Source organism: Rhinatrema bivittatum, chromosome 8 (assembly GCF_901001135.1).
Source record: "Rhinatrema bivittatum chromosome 8, aRhiBiv1.1, whole genome shotgun sequence".
Lineage (NCBI taxonomy): Eukaryota > Metazoa > Chordata > Amphibia > Gymnophiona > Rhinatrematidae > Rhinatrema > Rhinatrema bivittatum.
Window position 1 is genome coordinate 187,335,949 of NC_042622.1, and position 18,483 is coordinate 187,354,431.

The following is an 18,483-nucleotide window of genomic DNA, read 5'->3' on the forward strand; positions in this document are numbered from 1 at the left end:
GTGGTACCCACCTGCAGCGCTGCTCAGACCGCCAGACTGAAGCCAGCTGGTGGAGGAGGCAGATGCAAGTAAGTGCTGCTCTCCTGCCAGCTGGGGAGGGGGAAGCTGGCCTAGAGACCAATTGGGTGATCCTACGATGGGGGTTGTGTGTGTGTGTGTGGGGGGGGAGTGATGGAAGAGAGGCTGAACTTCAGGGCGGCATCAAAGACAAAATATGAAAAAGTGCTCCTGTGCCCCAACGAAAGCACAGACAAAGGATCTGCGATAAAATGGGGTCCCTGCAGGTGCATTACTTTATCATGAGTATTATAATCATTTACATAGTCTTATACCATGACACCAATGCTTAAAATGACCTGCCATTAAAAAACATGTGGCTGATCATGCTGCCAATTAAATATATGGAGTTCTTCCCCAGCACACACACTGTACAGTCAGAGCTCGTGGGTCAAACACTTTATTCACGAGATGATTATTGGCCTCAGCAGTATCTTTTGCCTGCACCATTGCCCCCTGTTAAGAACGCTTTTATATTATCACAGTATGGGGTCTTATTACTGTTCCCAATATTCAGATTCCATCATACACCTAATATCTGTCTTATACAACCACCCTACCCAGAGAGACAAAAAATGAACAGCCCAGCGGTGGTCTTTACCAACAGGTTTCACTCTATTTAGGTTTGGGGTTTTTTTTTTGTTGAGTAGTTCTCTTGACATTTTTTGTTGTTTGACCTCTCTTAGCTTTCTTTTATTCATCTGCTAAGGATCCACAATTAACACGCATCCATTCTTGAAAACCTCTTTTCTTTTACACCAGGGTAAAGTATACAAGTACCTAAAGAATTCGTTTCCCACCTAAAGAAAAGGCAAATGGGAATAGATCCTTCCATATTTCTGACTATAATGGAGTCTGTATCAGAAGACCTTAATCATAACCCCATGCAATCATAGTTGAACATATATTTTCAATAAAAATCCTTCATTTAGAGACAGTTAGTGGATATTCATATCAAGATAGTGGAAATCTGAGAAAAAAGTCATAGCTATCATTAAAATGTTCGGTTGTGAGACATAATTAGCCAATACCCTGGTGCAAAACCAAATCAAATATAGGGATGTGAATCGTGTCCTCGATCGTCTTAACAATCGATTTCGGCTGGGAGGGGGAGGGAATCGTATTGTTGCCGTTTGGGGGGGTAAAATATCGTGAAAAATCGTGAAAAATCGTGAAAAATCGAAAAAATCGAAAAAACCGGCACATTAAAACCCCCTAAAACCCACCCCCGACCCTTTAAATTAAATCCCCCACCCTCCCGAACCCCCCCCCAAATAACTTAAATAACCTGCGGGTCCAGCGGCGGTCCGGAACGGCAGCGGTCCGGAACGGGCTCCTGCTCTGAATCTTGTCGTCTTCAGCCGGCGCCATTTTCCAAAATGGCACCGAAAAATGGCGGCGGCCATAGACGAAAAAGATTGGACGGCAGGAGGTCCTTCCGGACCCCCGCTGGACTTTTGGCAAGTCTCGTGGGGTCAGGAGGCCCCCCACAAGCTGGCCAAAAGTTCCTGGAGGTCCAGCGGGGGTCAGGGAGCGATTTCCCGCCGCGAATCGTTTTCGTACGGAAAATGGCGCCGGCAGGAGATCGACTGCAGGAGGTCGTTCAGCGAGGCGCCGGAACCCTCGCTGAACGACCTCCTGCAGTCGATCTCCTGCCGGCGCCATTTTCCGTACGAAAACGATTCGCGGCGGGAAATCGCTCCCTGACCCCCGCTGGACCTCCAGGAACTTTTGGCCAGCTTGTGGGGGGCCTCCTGACCCCCACGAGACTTGCCAAAAGTCCAGCGGGGGTCCGGAAGGACCTCCTGCCGTCCAATCTTTTTCGTCTATGGCCGCCGCCATTTTTCGGCGCCATTTTGGAAAATGGCGCCGGCTGAAGACGACAAGATTCAGAGCAGGAGCCCGTTCCGGACCGCTGCCGTTCCGGACCGCCGCTGGACCCGCAGGTTATTTAAGTTATTTGGGGGGGGTTCGGGAGGGTGGGGGATTTAATTTAAAGGGTCGGGGGTGGGTTTTAGGGGGTTTTAGTGTGCCGGCTCACGATTCTAACGATTTATAACGATAAATCGTTAGAATCTGTATTGTATTGTGTTCCATAACGGTTTAAGACGATATTAAAATTATCGTCCGATAATTTTAATCGTCCTAAAACGATTCACATCCCTATATAGCATTCATGCTTTACAACTTTGCATAGCCTCCTTGGAATTTGACTTTTGCTAGATGTATAAGTGCATCTTATTTATAAAAAGGATAGAAGCAAAGCAAAAATCTAATGTTTTTCTGTTGTGTTTTATTCATAGTTAACGACAGTGGCAGAAAAATCTCGAGTTCTTCAGCTGGAGGAAGAACTCAGCCTTCGGCGCAGTGAGATTGAAGATTTGCAACATTGTCTTAGAAATTCCAACCAGTCGGATGTCCCAGAACATAATCTTGGCCTACAAACTGAAGCGCTACGTCTGAGAGACCAGCTGCTGTCAGCCAGCAAGGAACACCAGAAAGAGAGCAGTCAACAGAGGGACAAGTATGAGAAAGCTTTGAAGAAATACCAGCAGGAAGTAGAAAGGTTGAAAACAACCAATGAGAAATACAGCCAGGATATTATTGACTTGAAAAAGAAAGTTGAGCAGGCCACAAAGGAAAACATGGGAATGATGGACAGTTGGAAGACAAAGCTAGACAGTTTGGTTTCTGATCATCAGAGATCTTTGGAGGACCTCAAGGGCTCCTTGACTACAGGTCCTGACACCCAAAACAAAGAGGTTGTAGAACTTAAGGCTGCCTTAGAAAGTATAAAAATGGAACACCAGCTAGAGATGGAGAACCTGAAAGCCAAGCATGAGATTGAGACAGTTGTTCATATAAAGGAAAAGGAGAGCTTGAAAATTAAGCTCCAGGAACTGACTAGTGAAATGGAAGAAAGCAATCAAAACTGGAAATCACAAATAGAAAGTAAAACCAACCAACACTTGCTGGAGCTTCAGGACATCAAGGACAAATCCCGGGATGCAGAATTAAGGGTGCATGAATTGGAAAAGCTCCACAGTGAATGTAAAGATCAATCGCAAGCAATAGCTTTCTTAAAAGAGGAGATTTCCTTAGCCGAGAAGAAGATGTCAGACTATGAGGCCCTACAAAAAGCAGAAGCCCAGAGCAAACAGGAGATCCAAAAGCTGCAGGAAAAAGTGCTCATCTTAGAAAACAAACTGCATTCAATAGAGGCTCTTCATTCTTCTCAAAATGCCAATGTATGAGCTCTGACTACTCTGCCCTACAACATAGATTATTTTTTCCTAGCATGTGTTATTTTTATAATCATCTTCTGCACTGTGGTATAAAACGCTCTGGCTTCTAGAGTTCAGTGTTTTAGCTGATATTTTAGTGAATATGTTTCCACTGATAATCCATTTGTAGCCAAATTGCAATTTTTTTTCGTGATGAAATTCCTCAGACATATCGTTGAACTTGGATAATGAAGGTTTAACCAAGGTATCTGGATGTACACACAACTTGACGGGTATCCAAGTTTTCTATGTTAAATTTACAGGTTAATCTGAAAAGTTTTTAAGACAGATTTTACAAAATTGATTTTATAGATTGCTCATGAATGTTATAATCGCAAGGAAGAGTTAAATAGTACAATTAGGAACAGGTTTAAGACAAATATTTCTTCTGCTGACTATCACAAGTTTCCTAGCGTGTAGCTAGATGGACTCAGGACCAATGGGTTATGTGCTCTCCTGCCAGCAGATGGAGATGGAGTCAGATTTCAAAGCTGATGTCACCCTAGATACACCCCTGCAGAGACCTCAGCCCTTCAGTATTTCTCTGTCTCCAGCAAATGTTAGACGTACCTCTCCCTATGGGGATTGCTGTACTTTTTGGAAGGAGAAATTCTACATTTAAATTGGAGAAAAAATTGAGCCCTGCTCTCCTGCGGTGATACCTAAAGGTTCCTCCTTCAGTTGAGAATTCCTTAGGCAATTTCTGAGATCCCTCAGAGGTGTGCCTTGGTCCGGTAGCTGGTGTCTAGCGTGGACTTTGCTGCTTAAGCAGCTGAAAGGCAGCAAGTGCAGGAAGCCAAGCACAGCAGTGACAGCCAAAGCACTCTCCTCCCGCAGCCGGAGACCGTCTCTGTACTCAGCCAGTAAGCACTGAGCCCAGGTAAGTAAAAAAAAAAAAAGATAGAAGAAGATTTACCTCCCGATTCAGAGATATTTGGAGGAGTTTCAGTAAGACTTCCTCTGGTCTCCTAGCTCAGCGTGCCGTACAGACGACATTCTCTATCCCATTGAGGTAAGGGGAAGTGGGCTTCTGAGAGGTTTGAGAAGCCCCCCATTGGGCTAGGCCCTATTTTAGGCTTGGTTGGCATACTGTGTGGTAGGCTGCGGCAGTGCCATCTTGCGCATGTCTTAGTGCATGCCGTATTGCCCTCCATAGAACGTCGGTAAGCGCAGTGCACATAACATCGCATGTGTACATATGCACACAACCTACTAAGCACAGAATACAGTTAAAGCCGGGCACATGGGCTGTGCATGCTCCTTGCTGCATCCCACCTAGGCGTCTGAAATCTGTGTGCATAAAACTTTAAGCACGAGCTGACAGAACACAAAGTTACAGCCGCCAATGGCTCCAGCAATCTAGAAACATAAGAGCCTTTCTCTCTGCGCTGCTTGTCATATTAGGTTTTCACAGTCTGACCTGGATTCCAACTTATGACAGCACTGTGAGGGCAGCCACAGCCTTAACTGGAAGTACCCTGGATCTGAGTACCCCCGGAACTGGGTCATCCATGGGAGCGGGAAATTCAGCGGCAGCTACCCCAGTACCTCCTGGGCTAGGCGTGGACCTGGCTGCCGTTTCTTGGGTGGAATTTTTCCAGGGCCTTCAAGCCTTCGTACAGGCACAGTCTTCTACCTAACTTGCCCCGTCCGGATGGAACCTCAGCCTGTAAACCCTCTCTCTCCCAGTCCTATTGGCAGACCTTGAGGCATGCCTCACCTCACCAAAGGTATCTCTGGCAGTGACCCAGAAGGAACAGATGAAGAGGAGGATACAGATTCCTTGAAAGATGGGGAAATTCCCCCTGGTTTAGAACTGTATCGGACCATGTTACAGTTTTTCCATAGAGACAAATTGCCGGCCCTGATTTCCCAGACCCTGAAGATGCTGAGAGTTCCTGGGGCGGACTCTATGACAGAACCAAAGAAGAACCCCATTCTGATTTCTCTACAGAAAGCCTCTTGCTACTTTCCAGTACTGGAAGCCATCCAGGAGTTGACTGACCTGGAATGGGATTCCCCAGAAGCAAGTTTTAAAGGGGGACGAGCATTAGAAGCTCTATACCCATTGGATCCAGCAGTGAGATAGCGTTTGCATTTCCCTAATGTGGACTCACTGGTCTATGCTGTCTCTAAGTGAACAACTATCCCAGTGGAGGGAGGAGCGGCCTTAAAGGATGCACATAATAGATGGATGTAGTCCATTCTTAAACAAGCCTTTGATGCAATAGCAATGACCTTACAGATTGCTTCTTGTTGTGCCCTGGCAGCTCATTCGTGCCTACTCCTCTCTCAGGAAGTGGATGACTTGGGGGTGAATTCCAGAGCAGTTATGGAACCTGCTGCTACCTTTTTAGCTGACACAGGCTCAGATCTAGTCCGTACTTTAGCCAGAGGAGTGGCCTCAGTGGTGACGGCCAGAAGACAGCTATGGCTCCAGAATTGGTCAGCAGATGCAACCTCCAAGGCAAATCTTACAAAGATTCCCTTTAAATGATCACTCAATTTCAGAAGCGAATTGGAAAAGCTGGCCAGTAAATGGGGCAAATCTCCAGTTCCCCAGCTACCAGAAGATAAATGAAAGCAGTTACGGTGCTCCTAGCCCATGAGGGGTCAAATCGGGGGCTCCCAACATTTTTGCCCCCTACAGAAACTCGACATTTCAGAGGTCTCGGCCCTTTGGGAGTTCTCAGTCCTTTCATGGTTGACAGCCCAAGAGCGAGGCAGGCTTGGCTTCAGGTTCGTCCTGAATCCCACAATGAAATTTTGCTGACCCACCCTCGGACCGAGGAGATAGGGGGTCGACTGTCCTTCTTCTACCAGAGGTGGATCGAGATCACTTCGGACAAATGGATACTGGAGGTCATACGAGAAGGATATGCGTTGGAATTTCACAGCACTCCTCGGGATATATTCATGATGTCTCCTTGCCACTCCCAGCACAAGAAGCAGGCAGTGGAGACTACTCTTTTAAGGCTTCTCAGGATGAGGGCTATAATCCCAGTACCAGCGCCCCAGGAAAATACAGGGCGTTATTCCATTTATTTCATCGTACCCAAGACAAATAGAAACATAGAAAATGATGGCAGAAAAAGACCAAACAGGCCATCCAGTCTGCCAGCAAGCTTATGGTATCATCTGCCGCGCCATACCAGTCACCCCCTCACTTAGTTTCCTAAACCGTCAAAGTTAGGGTCCTTGTTGGTTGCTGTTTGAGTCTAATTCTCTGTTACCTCTTGCCGTTGAAGCAGAGAGCAATGTTGGAGTTGCATCCAAAGTATTAGGCATGTTGGTTAAGGTTAGTAACCGCCACCCAGCAAGTTACCCCCATGCTTATTTCTTTTCCCAGACTGTAAAATCCAATGTCCTTGTTGATTGTTGTCTAAATCTAATTCCCCTTTTCCTCTTTTCCCCTTGCCGTAAAAGCAGAGAGCAATAATGGAGTTGCATTAACAGTATGAAGGCTTATTCATTAAGGGTAGTAATAACTGCCACACCTACAAATTACCCCCATGTACTCTTTTCTTCATTTCCATCCTGTAGAAGAAGAAAGGTTCCTTCCACCCCATCCTGGACCTCAAGTGACATCTATGAGTGAATAATTTCCGCATGGAAACCCTACGTTCTGTGATAATAGCCGTACAATCGGGAGAGTTCTTAACTTCCCTGGACCTATAAGAGGCCTACCTACATATTCCAATCTATCAAGAACACCAATGTTTCCTATGCTTTGCGGTACTGGGTCACCATTATCAGTTTCGAGCACTGCCCTTTGGCCTAGCCACCACTCTCAGAACATTTTCCAAGATTATGGGGTCATAGCGGCAGCATTGAGAAAAGAAGGAATCCTGGTGCACCCGTACTTGGATGACTGGTTGATCCAGGCCAGGTCCGTGGAAGAGAGTCTATGGGTGACCTCCTTGCTTCAGGAACTCGGTTGGGTCATAAATTTGGACAAGCCCTCCCAGCCCTTGGAATATCTGGGAGTCCAGTTCAACACCAAGAAGGGCAAGGTCTTCCTTCTGACCACGCGGATAAGAAAGTTGACGTCTCAAGTGCATCAGTTGATGAGCACGATACACCCGATGGTGTGGAGCTATCTCCAAGTTCTCGGTTTGATGGCAACAACTCTAGTGTTAGTGCTGTGGGCGAGGGCACACATGCGACCACTTCAGCGCTCACTACTGTCACGTTGGAACCCGCAGTCTCAAGACTATTCGATTTGCCCCCACTTACCAATAGGAGTATGCTCTCGACTCCAGTGGTGGCTACAGGAAACTCATTTGAGCAGGGGTGTACCCCTGTCCTCTCTGAACTGGCTGGTCCTCACAACAGATGTGAGCCTCCGGGGCTGGGGAGCTCACAGTCAGAAACTGATGGCCCAGTGACGTTGGACCGAGGAAGAGGCCCTCTAGAACATCAACCACCTGGAAGCCCAGGCAATCAGATTGGGGTGTCTACAATTCAGCCACAGACTCCAGGGTCAAGCAGTCTTTAATGATGGACAACGCAATGACAGTAGCCTACATCAACCACCAGGGTGGAACCAAGAGCCAGCAAGTGTCACAGGAGATAGATTGCCTTATGGAAAGAGCGGACATACATCTACAGATGATCTCAGCCTTCCACATCACAGGAAAAGACAACATCAGAGCAGACTTTCTAAGCAAGGAGAGTCTGGACCCAGAAGAATGGACATTGTCAGTCAAAGCCTTTCAGCTGGTAGTAGATTGCTGGGGTCTCCTGTCCATCCACCTGCTGGCCGCATCTCACAATGCAAAGGTTCCCCGATTATTCAGTCGCAGAAGAGATCCATGGTCCCTGGGGATTGACACTCTCATTCAGATCTGGCCGGAAGAAGAGTTGCTATACACCTTCCCTCCATGGCCTGCTGGGCAGGGTCATTCACAGAATCAAGCACCACAATGGATTAGTCCTACTAGTAGCTCCAAATTGGCCCAGGTGTCCATGGTATGCAGACATGTGGAGACTCCTGGTGGAGACCCCATGTGCCTCCCACCACACAGGGACCTGCTATAGCAGAGACCAGTCCTTCATGACGATCCGACTCGATTCTGTCATAAGGTCTCACCCTTGAGAGGGCTCACCTGATGAAGCAAGGTTATTCTGTGGCTTTAATTGCCACCTTATTCCACACTCAGAAGTTTTCTAAATCTCTAGTGTATGTGCGGATCTGGAGAGTATTTGAGGTCTGGTGCAAGGAACGTGGTGTCCCCCCTCATGCGGTCAAAATCCCACTAATTCTGGAATTTTTGCAGGTCGACTTGAATAAAGGTTTGACCCTTAACTCCTTGAAGGTCCAGGTAGTGGCTCTCTCCTGTTTCAGGGGCGAGGTGAACGGAACCCGCTTGTTGGCTCATCCAGACATGGCCTGTTTTCTGAAAGTGGTGAAGCACCTCCAGCCACCCCTACGGTGGCAAGTTCCCTTGTGGAATCTTAATCTAGTATTAGAATTTTTGGCAGGGCCCTCCTTTCAGCCACTGCACAGCCTTCCTTGCGTTTATTAACCTTGAAAATGGTATGCCTGGTGGCTATATGCACTGCACATCACATCTCTGAACTACAGGCATTGTCGTGTCAGGAACCGTTCCTCTGGATGACTCCAGGAGCGTTATAACTTCATACCGTTCCATCCTTCTTGCCCAAGGTAGTCTTGGAGTTTCATTTGACTCAGTCCATATCGTTGCCATCACTAGATAAGCTCAAGGATGTGGAAGAATACCACCTCTTCCGTTATTTGAATGTCAGTAGACTTTTGATGTGGTATCTGGAAGTTTCAGAACCGGTCTGAAAGACGGATCGCCTGTTTATTCTTCCCAGTGGAAGGAAGCGGGGCAAACCAGCTTCGCGGCCTACCATAGCTCACTGGATTAAGGAGGTGGTTACGGGAGTGTATGTGGAGGCAGGAAAGCCATTACCTTCTCAGGTTAAAGCTCATTCCACTAGGGCTCAGGCGGTCTCATGGGTGGAAGCTAGTCTGCTGTCTCCCGTCGATATCTGCCGAGTGTGACATGTTTCTCCTTGCACACCTTCTCCAGATTCTATCACCTGGACGTACAGGCCCAAGAGGATTCAGCCTTTGCAAGAGCACTGTTAACTAGAGCGTGGGCAGCCTCCCGCCCCGATCGGGAGCAGCTTTTGTACATCCCATTGGTCCTGAGTCCATCTGGCTACATGCTAGGAAATGGAGAAATTACATACCACGGCTGCCCAAATACAGTGCCAAGGATTTGCCGTGGAGTGGATATCGATTCCAAGAGATTATGGGTAAATCATCATCCAATCCCTAGATCAGGGCATCTATATTCTTATTGGGGTTCAGTGTTTATGATTGATTGAGTACAATTACGGTTATCCATTTTTAATCATATTTTAAGTCAAATTTTTTCAATAGTATGTCCACAGTAGCTTTTGAAGTGAATACTGAAGGGCTGAGGTCACTGCAGGGGTGTATCTAGGGTGACTTCAGCTTTGAAATCTGACTCCGTCTCCATCTGCTAGCAGGGGAGCATAACTCCATTGGTCCTGAGTCCATCTATCTACACTAAGGAAAACAAAATTATCAGGTAAGTAATTTCTCCATTATTTGGTTTTGTTTTGTTTTTGGAGGGAGGGGAACGATCAGCATTGTCATATGTCATTAAGACAAAAACAAAAATGTGGGAATTTATTTCTTTGTAGTAATCTCTGTTGTCTGGTATTTTGAGTAAGGGTCCTGACCAACCTTCTGGCTACAATCTTCAATTTATCCAAGTACTGTTTTAATATGGTGTCCCTTTTTTTTTTATATATCCAACATCATTTTGTTAGTTTTTTTCAGATAATCAAGTGAAATTCTTCTTTTTAAACTAGGAGTCTCCATATCTGTTACTCTCTCTGTGTTATAAGCACATGTCTCAGGAACTTGTTACAGCATTATACATGTTTAAATTGTGTGACTTGTCTTATATGCGGCCTGATATGTCATCCTGCTTGGTGCCCTTTGCCCAACACTGACAGTGTTTCGATGATACTCTTCTGTGTGCTTGATCACTCTTTATTACTCAACCGAGGGTTGTAGCCAGAAGGTTGATCAGGACCCCTACTCAAGATACTGGACAACAGAGAGTATTATGAGGTAATAACTCCCCACATTTTTTATTTAGAGTTTGATATATATCTAGGAGGAGGTTTGTCGAGGCTCTCTGTATTTGACATATGTCATTAAGACAAAAACTCTCTATGTGATCACCTAGATTCCTGCTCTTCATCATAGTGGGAATCCAGCAGCAGTAGGGTAAAACCCACCACAAATATGAACTAGAGAGCATTATGTCATCTAGAAAGCATAGGGAACATCTTTGAGATCAATTTCAGAATGTATAAGAAAGCATAGTTATTGACCACATTTATACCATACATAATGCAACAATTGGTTGTGAACTCAATAAAGTGGGGTAAACATGGGTCAGCAGAAGATCCCTAGTTTGATTCCCAAGATGATCAATGTTTAATGGTGACAGCTAGTAGCCAATTTCAAGGCCCATGGAGTGTTCTAGAAGGACTAGTACTTGGCCCCTGGCCCAGGACTGTCACTGCAATAACCAGACGAGATATGCTGGTGGGGAATATAAAACAAAAGAAAAATCCTAGGGGGGGGGGGATGGATGGGAGATAGTTGCAAATGAAGGCTCCTGATACCAGATTTCAGTCCCAGTTCTGATTGATCTGGAAGTACAAATAAGCAGGAGAAAACTGCTGGCCCAAAAGATAAAAAGCAGGTTTAAAACATTAGTATAACACAGTTTATAATCAACCCTGAACTGATGAATTTTTTGGAGAAGGACACAGCTTTGCAGTGCTTCTTCCAAGAAGAGGTTTCATAGTTTTTTCTCTTGATTGCGGGGCCCCAGCGTCATAATCATCTCCCTTCTCTCTCTTCCTAAGTGCCTCATTCAGGCTGTTTCCTGCCCCCTTTTCCTATTTTACTCTCCATACTTTGCCATTTCCCCGACCTCTCTTCACTCAAACTCACCTCTCACGCACTCTCATTCCCAATGTTGGCTCTTGGACATTCCTTCTTTCCCCAGCATCTGTCTTGTTTGCCCCTTCTAGTCACTTCATACAGCAAACCCCTCTTCAGTATCACCAGACTCACCATCCTTGAGCTTTCCTTCTACCACGCAACAACCCACAACTCCTGTATATCCCTTTAACTTATGCTCCAAAGAAGTACATTTACATTTTTACACGCACAAACATACATTCGTATCCTTATAGTCCCATCCATCTCCAAATTCTGTCACCCCCACTATGCCATCATCCATAGACCTCCCACATAAAGCAGTCTTTCCTTCTGAGATAGTAACTGGTGTCCCCTCCCTGAAATCTATCCTTCAGCATAAGATTAGCACAGTTGTGCATAAAGATAAAGGGATACTGGACTAGACCACATGCTAGCAATGAAATGGAGACAAATTGTAAATTAAGTGCATCAGGCCGTCTTTTGGTTGACTTGGCATGTCTAGTCTTTTTAGACAACCAAAGCACTCACCAGGGAATCAGGAGACATGTAAAATCAAATGGATTTAATTGCACATGTAATCGCATGGTAAAGCCAGTAATGAGGTAGGCTGTGGGTTCTCGATACACATCCTGCTCGTAGATGATCTCTCGAAAGTATTATGCACATTTTATACAAGATTGAAAAAAAGCTGACTTAGTACCTGATTCACTAAGGGTTTTTCCCATAGACACAAAATGAGAGAAAAGCCTCAATGAATCTTGCCCTTAGATTGATAAAAAAAAAAAAAAGATGACGCCACCAGCTGTATCCCATCCTTTCATGATGCCGCTTTCAGAGTTTAAAGGGGGGGGGGCCCTCTGGGAAAGATCCTTTGGTAAATGGCGTTTGCTTATTTCTTTCAGACAATTGAAACGAATGACATTTCAGAAGAAAAGATAAAAATGAAGCAGACCATGGAAGGTAGCCAGTTTCTCAATACTTCTGAACTTTCCTGCTTGGTGGGAATTGATCAAGCTTTCACCCCCCTGCTCCTGTCCCCTATGTCCTGAATTACTGTTAATTTCAGTATTGCTTGTAGAGCCGTTTGATTCTTATGCAGTTTGAAGGTTGCTCAGCTTGTCTCATTGCCTTTATGATAAGCCATCGACATTTTGGCTGGTAAGCCAGGCTTCTACTATTGACACCAATGACATCAGCATGAGATGACACAAGCCAGCACTCCCTTCTTTCCTAGCTCTGAAACCAACATGAAAAAAATCACATACAAGTGGCCTTTTTCAAATCAATAAGCTGCTGTAGTCAATGGGCCTTAATCAAAAAGGACATTTTCCTCATTCTGTGCCCACAGAAAAAAAATTGATATAGAATGAGGACCAATGAGTGATTTCCTTACCCAAAGCTCCGCACCTGAAGTCTGCTCTTGATAGTAAGCAGCCCGTACTAAATTTTTCAAGGAGCACCTTGGTATTTTTTCTAAATATGTGGACATCTATACTCAGAAGAGTGCCATAAATGATCTCACCCAACTTGGTTCTCATCGGTCCATGTTGACTGTTGTGCAGTGGCATGCAATGAGATTCATTGTATGCGATTCAGCTCCCGCCTCTCTGACTCTCATATTTCTACTCATCATCCCCTCTCATATTCTCCACCCCATCACCCTGTATCACACACTGACCCCAAACAGCTGGGTCTCATGGGAGGGGAGGAGGGGATTCATTTCATCACTCGAGTAGTCCGATTCAATCTGGTTCCGCTCTGGGTGAAATGATCTGTGACACTTTTCCAAAGCTGGCTGCTCCCAAAAGTTCAGGGGAACAGAGGTAGAGCAGTGTAAAGAATTTCATCTCTTTCTTATATCTTACAAATGATACATTGAGACAGGTTGGATGTTTCATTGATACAGGGCTGATGTTGCTTGTTGCCATTAGGGTTTAAGAGGAGACAATTTTCAGCCGCTGGCCAGCTTGCAAAGTTAGCCAGATAAACTTATTCAGCTAACTTTGGTGGGATTTATTTATTTATTTAATAAATGTTTTGCCTGCTTTATTGCCGCTTCTAGCCAGGTTACATTAGACATATAACAACCACACCATTGAATATACCTGACTATCTTAACAACAGCCAGATAATTATATCTGGCTAACTTGCAGACTACTCTATGGCACTACTGGAGCTATTTATTTATTTATTTATTTACAGTACTTATAAGTTATTATCTATCTAAAATGAATCATGCTGAGCAGAGTACAAACATTAAAAAAAAACAAAGCAGTACAGTAAATCAGTATCATCATAAAACATCACTTAAAATATCATAAAATATAAAATAGTTATAAAATTAAAATTCTTCTTCAAACAGAACAGCTTTTAGTTTTTTCTGAAGACCCCAAGGTCAGAAATGACCCTGAGTTCTTCCGGTAAGGCATTCCATAACTTATGTTAAATTGTACTTATATGTTAACTTATAAGTTAAATTGTACCACCCATCCCTATCTATCAGACTCTGTAACTTGATCCTGTAATTAATACTTTTAATTTTGTTTTATACCTTGTTTGATTACTAGGTATGTTCCTTTTTAATTGTAAACCGCCTGGTTCCACCTTGTGTGCGTATATGCGGTAAAATAAATATATATACGGCTAACTTAACCATGCCCAGGAATGCTCCTGGAATGCCCTTTCTTTATCAAGCTAAAATTTAGCTGGTTAAGTGCCCAAAATATTTACAAGTCAGTATTTAGGTGGATAAATCACAAGTTATCCCGCTAAATCGAGACTCCATGAGTCTTTACGCAGTGTAAGACAGATGGAGTTTTCTTTCCTTTTTATTTTTATGCCGTTTCAAAAATAAAAATACAAGAATACCTTGTGCAGAAATGTGAGGTATTCAAAATAAAACAAGGTATATTTAAACATATTTCTTAATCAAGAAAAGAAAACGAATACCTCACATATTATAATAGGAAAAAGGAGGGAGACAAGAACAAAATGAGGGAATATAAGACCATGAAATAAAGAAAATGCATGCTGGGAGAGAGCACCAGTTACATTTTATAAACCGGACTATGTAGATGACTAATGCGGTGCTGAATCTAGAAACGCCCGCAGTTGGGATGGCTCAGAAGTAATATAATCAACATTAGAATATCTAATAGACCATTTACAGGGGTAACGCAGAACAAATCGATCTCCCTTGGCAGGTAAAGAGGGAACGTAAAGAGGGAAATTTCTCACGACGAAGCTGGATATCCCTGGTAAGATCAGGGTATATCCATACCTCTTGACCATAGAACAACAATGATCGATTACGAAAGAAAAAAACGCAGAATATTATTACGATCAGAGGGAAAAAAAAAAAAAAAAGCAAATGTCACTAGCAAAGTCCCACGACATGAGATGGAGTTTTCTTTTTGAAGTCAAATTTGATTTTCTCATTGCATTGCTCAGGGGTGAGATAAGATGACTACTGGCTGTTAACCAGCTTTTAAGAACATAAGAAAATGCCATACTGGGTCAGACCAAGGGTCCATCAAGCCCAGCATCCTGTTTCCAACAGTGGCCAATCCAGGCCATAAGAACCTGGCAAGTACCCAAAAACTAAGTCTATTCCATGTAACCATTGCTAATAGCAGTGGCTATTCTCTAAGTGAACTTAATACAACGCTATGCCACGTGGCGTGACTAGTGTTCCTTAAAAAATAAAGATTGCTTCTTCAACAAGCATTATTCCTGTATATAGATTCCAGCCGTTGCTCTGACCCTCTCATTGCTCCCTTTCTCTCCTCCTTCCTTAGGTCCACCACACGCACACTGAATCTTAAGATTGATATTGATTGCAAAACTCACTTGGCTAAAGGTCAAAAGCCCTGTACATCATGTCCTTTTGTAGCATTTCACAAATTCGAACGCGGTGGCCAGCATGCGGGATGACCGCATGCTGTCTTCATTTTGTATTCCTCCTTAACCTTGATTAAAGGGGCAAACACATTTATGCCACCTACAGCCTTGCCAGTTAATGGAACCTTAGATTCATTTTTGCCCAAGATTTCCATACTGCCTCTCTCCATTCCGTTTTCCATCACTTTCCTTTACAGACGCCACTGGACCCATTACCGGCAGCCCGCCTAACAATCTCTAGGATACCTTGGGCAACTGGTGATGGAAGGGAGTTCTTAAAGGAGACAGCTCCTACTTCTGGCTTAACTCTCATATGGCTAGAAACACACAATTTTTCTTAGTGTCCAGACAGATGAATTCAGAACCAGTGGGTTATGCGCCTCTACCAGCAGATGGCGTCAAAGCAAACTGACGTCACAATATATATATACTCCTGCAGTGACATCAGCCTGCCAATATTCTCCGTCTCCAGCAGATGGTGGACATGCATCACTACTGAGGATTGCTTCAGCTTTTAGAAGGAGAATTTGAAAAGGAAAATTAATTGCCCTGCTCTCCTGCAGTGATACCAAACGGTCCCTCCCCCCGTTGAGAATTCCTGAGATGATTGCTGTGGTCCCTCAGATGTATGCCTTGGTCCGGTAGCTGGTTTTTCAGCCAGCATGGACTTAGCAGATTGTACAGCTTAAAGACAGCGGGTGCAGAAGGCCAAGCACAGAGGTTGACGGAATATGACCTCTCTCTCTGCAGCCAGAGACTGCCTCTGTGCTCAGCTGGGTAGGGCTGAGCTCATGTATGTGTTAAAAATAAAATAAATGCAGAAACAGTCAGAGACAGAGTGGAGGGGTTAGTTTAGGGCTTCCTCTCATCTCTGTGCTTGGCACACTGTCCTGACATGCATTCCCACTCCTGTGGGGGTTAGGGAAACTGGGCAGCCTGGTGGACTGAGCGGCCCCTTTGGACTAGGCCCCGCTGTTAGGCTTCTTTTTTGTGCACCGTGTGGTAGGCCACAGCAGCATTTTTGTGTGCCTTTTTCTGCGAGGTCGGCAATCCTACCATTTCAGTATTGGCTTTCCTTGTGTGGCAGATAAAAGACACTTCCAGAAAATGGTTTTACAAGCAAAGATAACTGATTTATCTGCAGATCTACAAGTCATCGTTGCGCGCAAGTGCATCATGCTGTGCGTGTGATTTGTGCGCACGGCCTGTGCACGTACATTTATTTATTTATTTATTGATTGATTGATTGATTTTATATACCGACATTCATCAATGATATCACATCGGTTCACAGCGTAACATAAACTAGTGCCTGGAGTGGCGCTTTACATAGAACAAGTTTATAAAGAACAAGTTTAACATAATACAAATATAACATGTTAACAAGAGGGGAAATTGAAAGAGGGGGGAGATATAAAGTTAAACATGGAATAAAATAACATATTAACATGCGATAAAATGAAAAGGAGGGGGAGGTAAGAGGTGAGAAATAAGTTAAATTATTGTTATTATAGTAATAAGAAGTGGAAGAATATACAATATGTACAATAAATGGAATAACTTAAGATATAGCAATTGTGCCAAAAACGGGTGACGGGGAAGAGAGGGGAGGGGGGAAATGGAATAGGCAGAGGGGTAGGTAACACGTTAGAGAGAGAGGGGAGATTAGGAGCATGCTTTAGAGAAAATCCGGGATCTTGAGGGGGAAATAAATAGGAACATAGGTGTGGGCGAGGCTAATTTATGTGTATGCTTTAGTGAAAAGCCAGGTCTTAAGCTTACGCTTGAAGGTTTTTAGGCATTCTTCTTGCCGTAGTTCTACTGGCATTGTGTTCCAGAGGGTTGGCCCGGCGATCGATATCGCACGGGCTCTCGTGGAAGTGAGTTTGTAGAGTTTGGGCGAAGTGGTGGGCATGGTGGCGAGATGAATATGTCTTGTGGGTTTATTAGATTGGTGAAATCGGAAGGAGTCATTAAACCAGTTCATTTCAGGGTTGTGTAAGGCCTTATGAACGTACTTTCTCGCATATCGATTGTGCACCAAGGTTTGGAGTGGTAACGGTGCGCTTAGCTTTTTGGCGCACAAACTCGGGGCGCATAAAATTTGTGCGCATAAATTTTGTTTCAACGAGGCTTCGGCTGGACACACATCTTCAGTTGCCTGTTAAGTGTACTGACAGATTAATGACACCAGTGGCTAAGAAACCTAAGCATCTTTCTCTCCGTGCAGCCTGAAGGGCCCTCTAACCTATGCCAGCACTTCTTAGAGGCTCAGGCAGAATTATCTTCCTCTGATTTTACTAAGCCTGGGTCTTCCCAGCCTGATGATGGCCTGAGTAAGGATATGTCAGGAGGGACGCCTGACCTTGGAACTCCCTTGACTGGTTCTTCAGCAGTGATTGGCAGCTCAGTGGGCGCCGCACAAGTGCCTCCTAGTCCTGGCATGGATCCTGCTGCCTTTTCTTGGGTAGAGTTCTTTCAAGGATTGCAATCCTTCCTTCAGGCGCAGTCTGGTTAGGGCTCGTTCTACTAGGGCTCAGGCAGTGTCATGGGCGGAGGTTGGATTGTTGTCTCCCGTCGACATTTGCCGAGCTGTGACGTGGTGCTCCTTACACACCTTTTCCAGGTGTTACCATCTGGATTTGCAGGTCCAGGAGGACGCAGTCTTTGCACGTATGGTTTTGACTGGACCATGGGCAGCCTCCCGCCCTGTTCGGGAGTAGCTTGGGCACATCTCACTGATTCTGGATTCATCTGTCTGGACGCTAAGAAATGAGAAATTACTACTTACCTGATAATTTCCTTTTCTTTAGGATAGACAGATGAACCCAGTTCTTACACTTGGCTGCCGAATGATTGTGATATTGTCCTTCTGCATGGCTAAGAGTTTCCAGGGATTACTAGTGAGTGTTAATCCAGTCTCTAAACTAGTGTTAATACATTCTGTGTCTGAGCTCAGTGTTTCCTGTTGTTGGAGTACAGTCTTGGTTGTCTGTTTTTAATCAAGTTTTTGGCTAGTCTGCCCACAGTTGCTTTTGAAGAGAATACTGGCAGGCTGATGGCACTGCAGGGGTACCGTCTCCATCTGCTGGTAGAGGTGCATAACCCACTGGTTCTGGATTCATCTGTCTGTCTTAAAGAATGGAAATTATCAGGTAAGTAGTAATTTCTCATTACTTTTTGAAAGTACACCACGTCACCCAATGCCCAGTTCCA

General features: G+C 44.6%; 1 protein-coding gene across 2 annotated transcripts in view; it reads left to right on the forward strand.

The window, feature by feature from the left end:
- The window catches only part of CLIP2 (CAP-Gly domain containing linker protein 2), a 109,725-nt gene that overhangs the window by 79,629 nt on the left and 11,613 nt on the right, over positions 1-18,483 (forward strand). For both annotated transcript variants that reach the window (XM_029612177.1, XM_029612178.1), the window contains 2 exons: positions 2,361-3,305; positions 12,270-12,327. In XM_029612177.1, the coding sequence (XP_029468037.1) occupies positions 2,361-3,305; positions 12,270-12,327 (1,003 nt within the window). The remainder of the gene's footprint in view (positions 1-2,360; positions 3,306-12,269; positions 12,328-18,483) is intronic.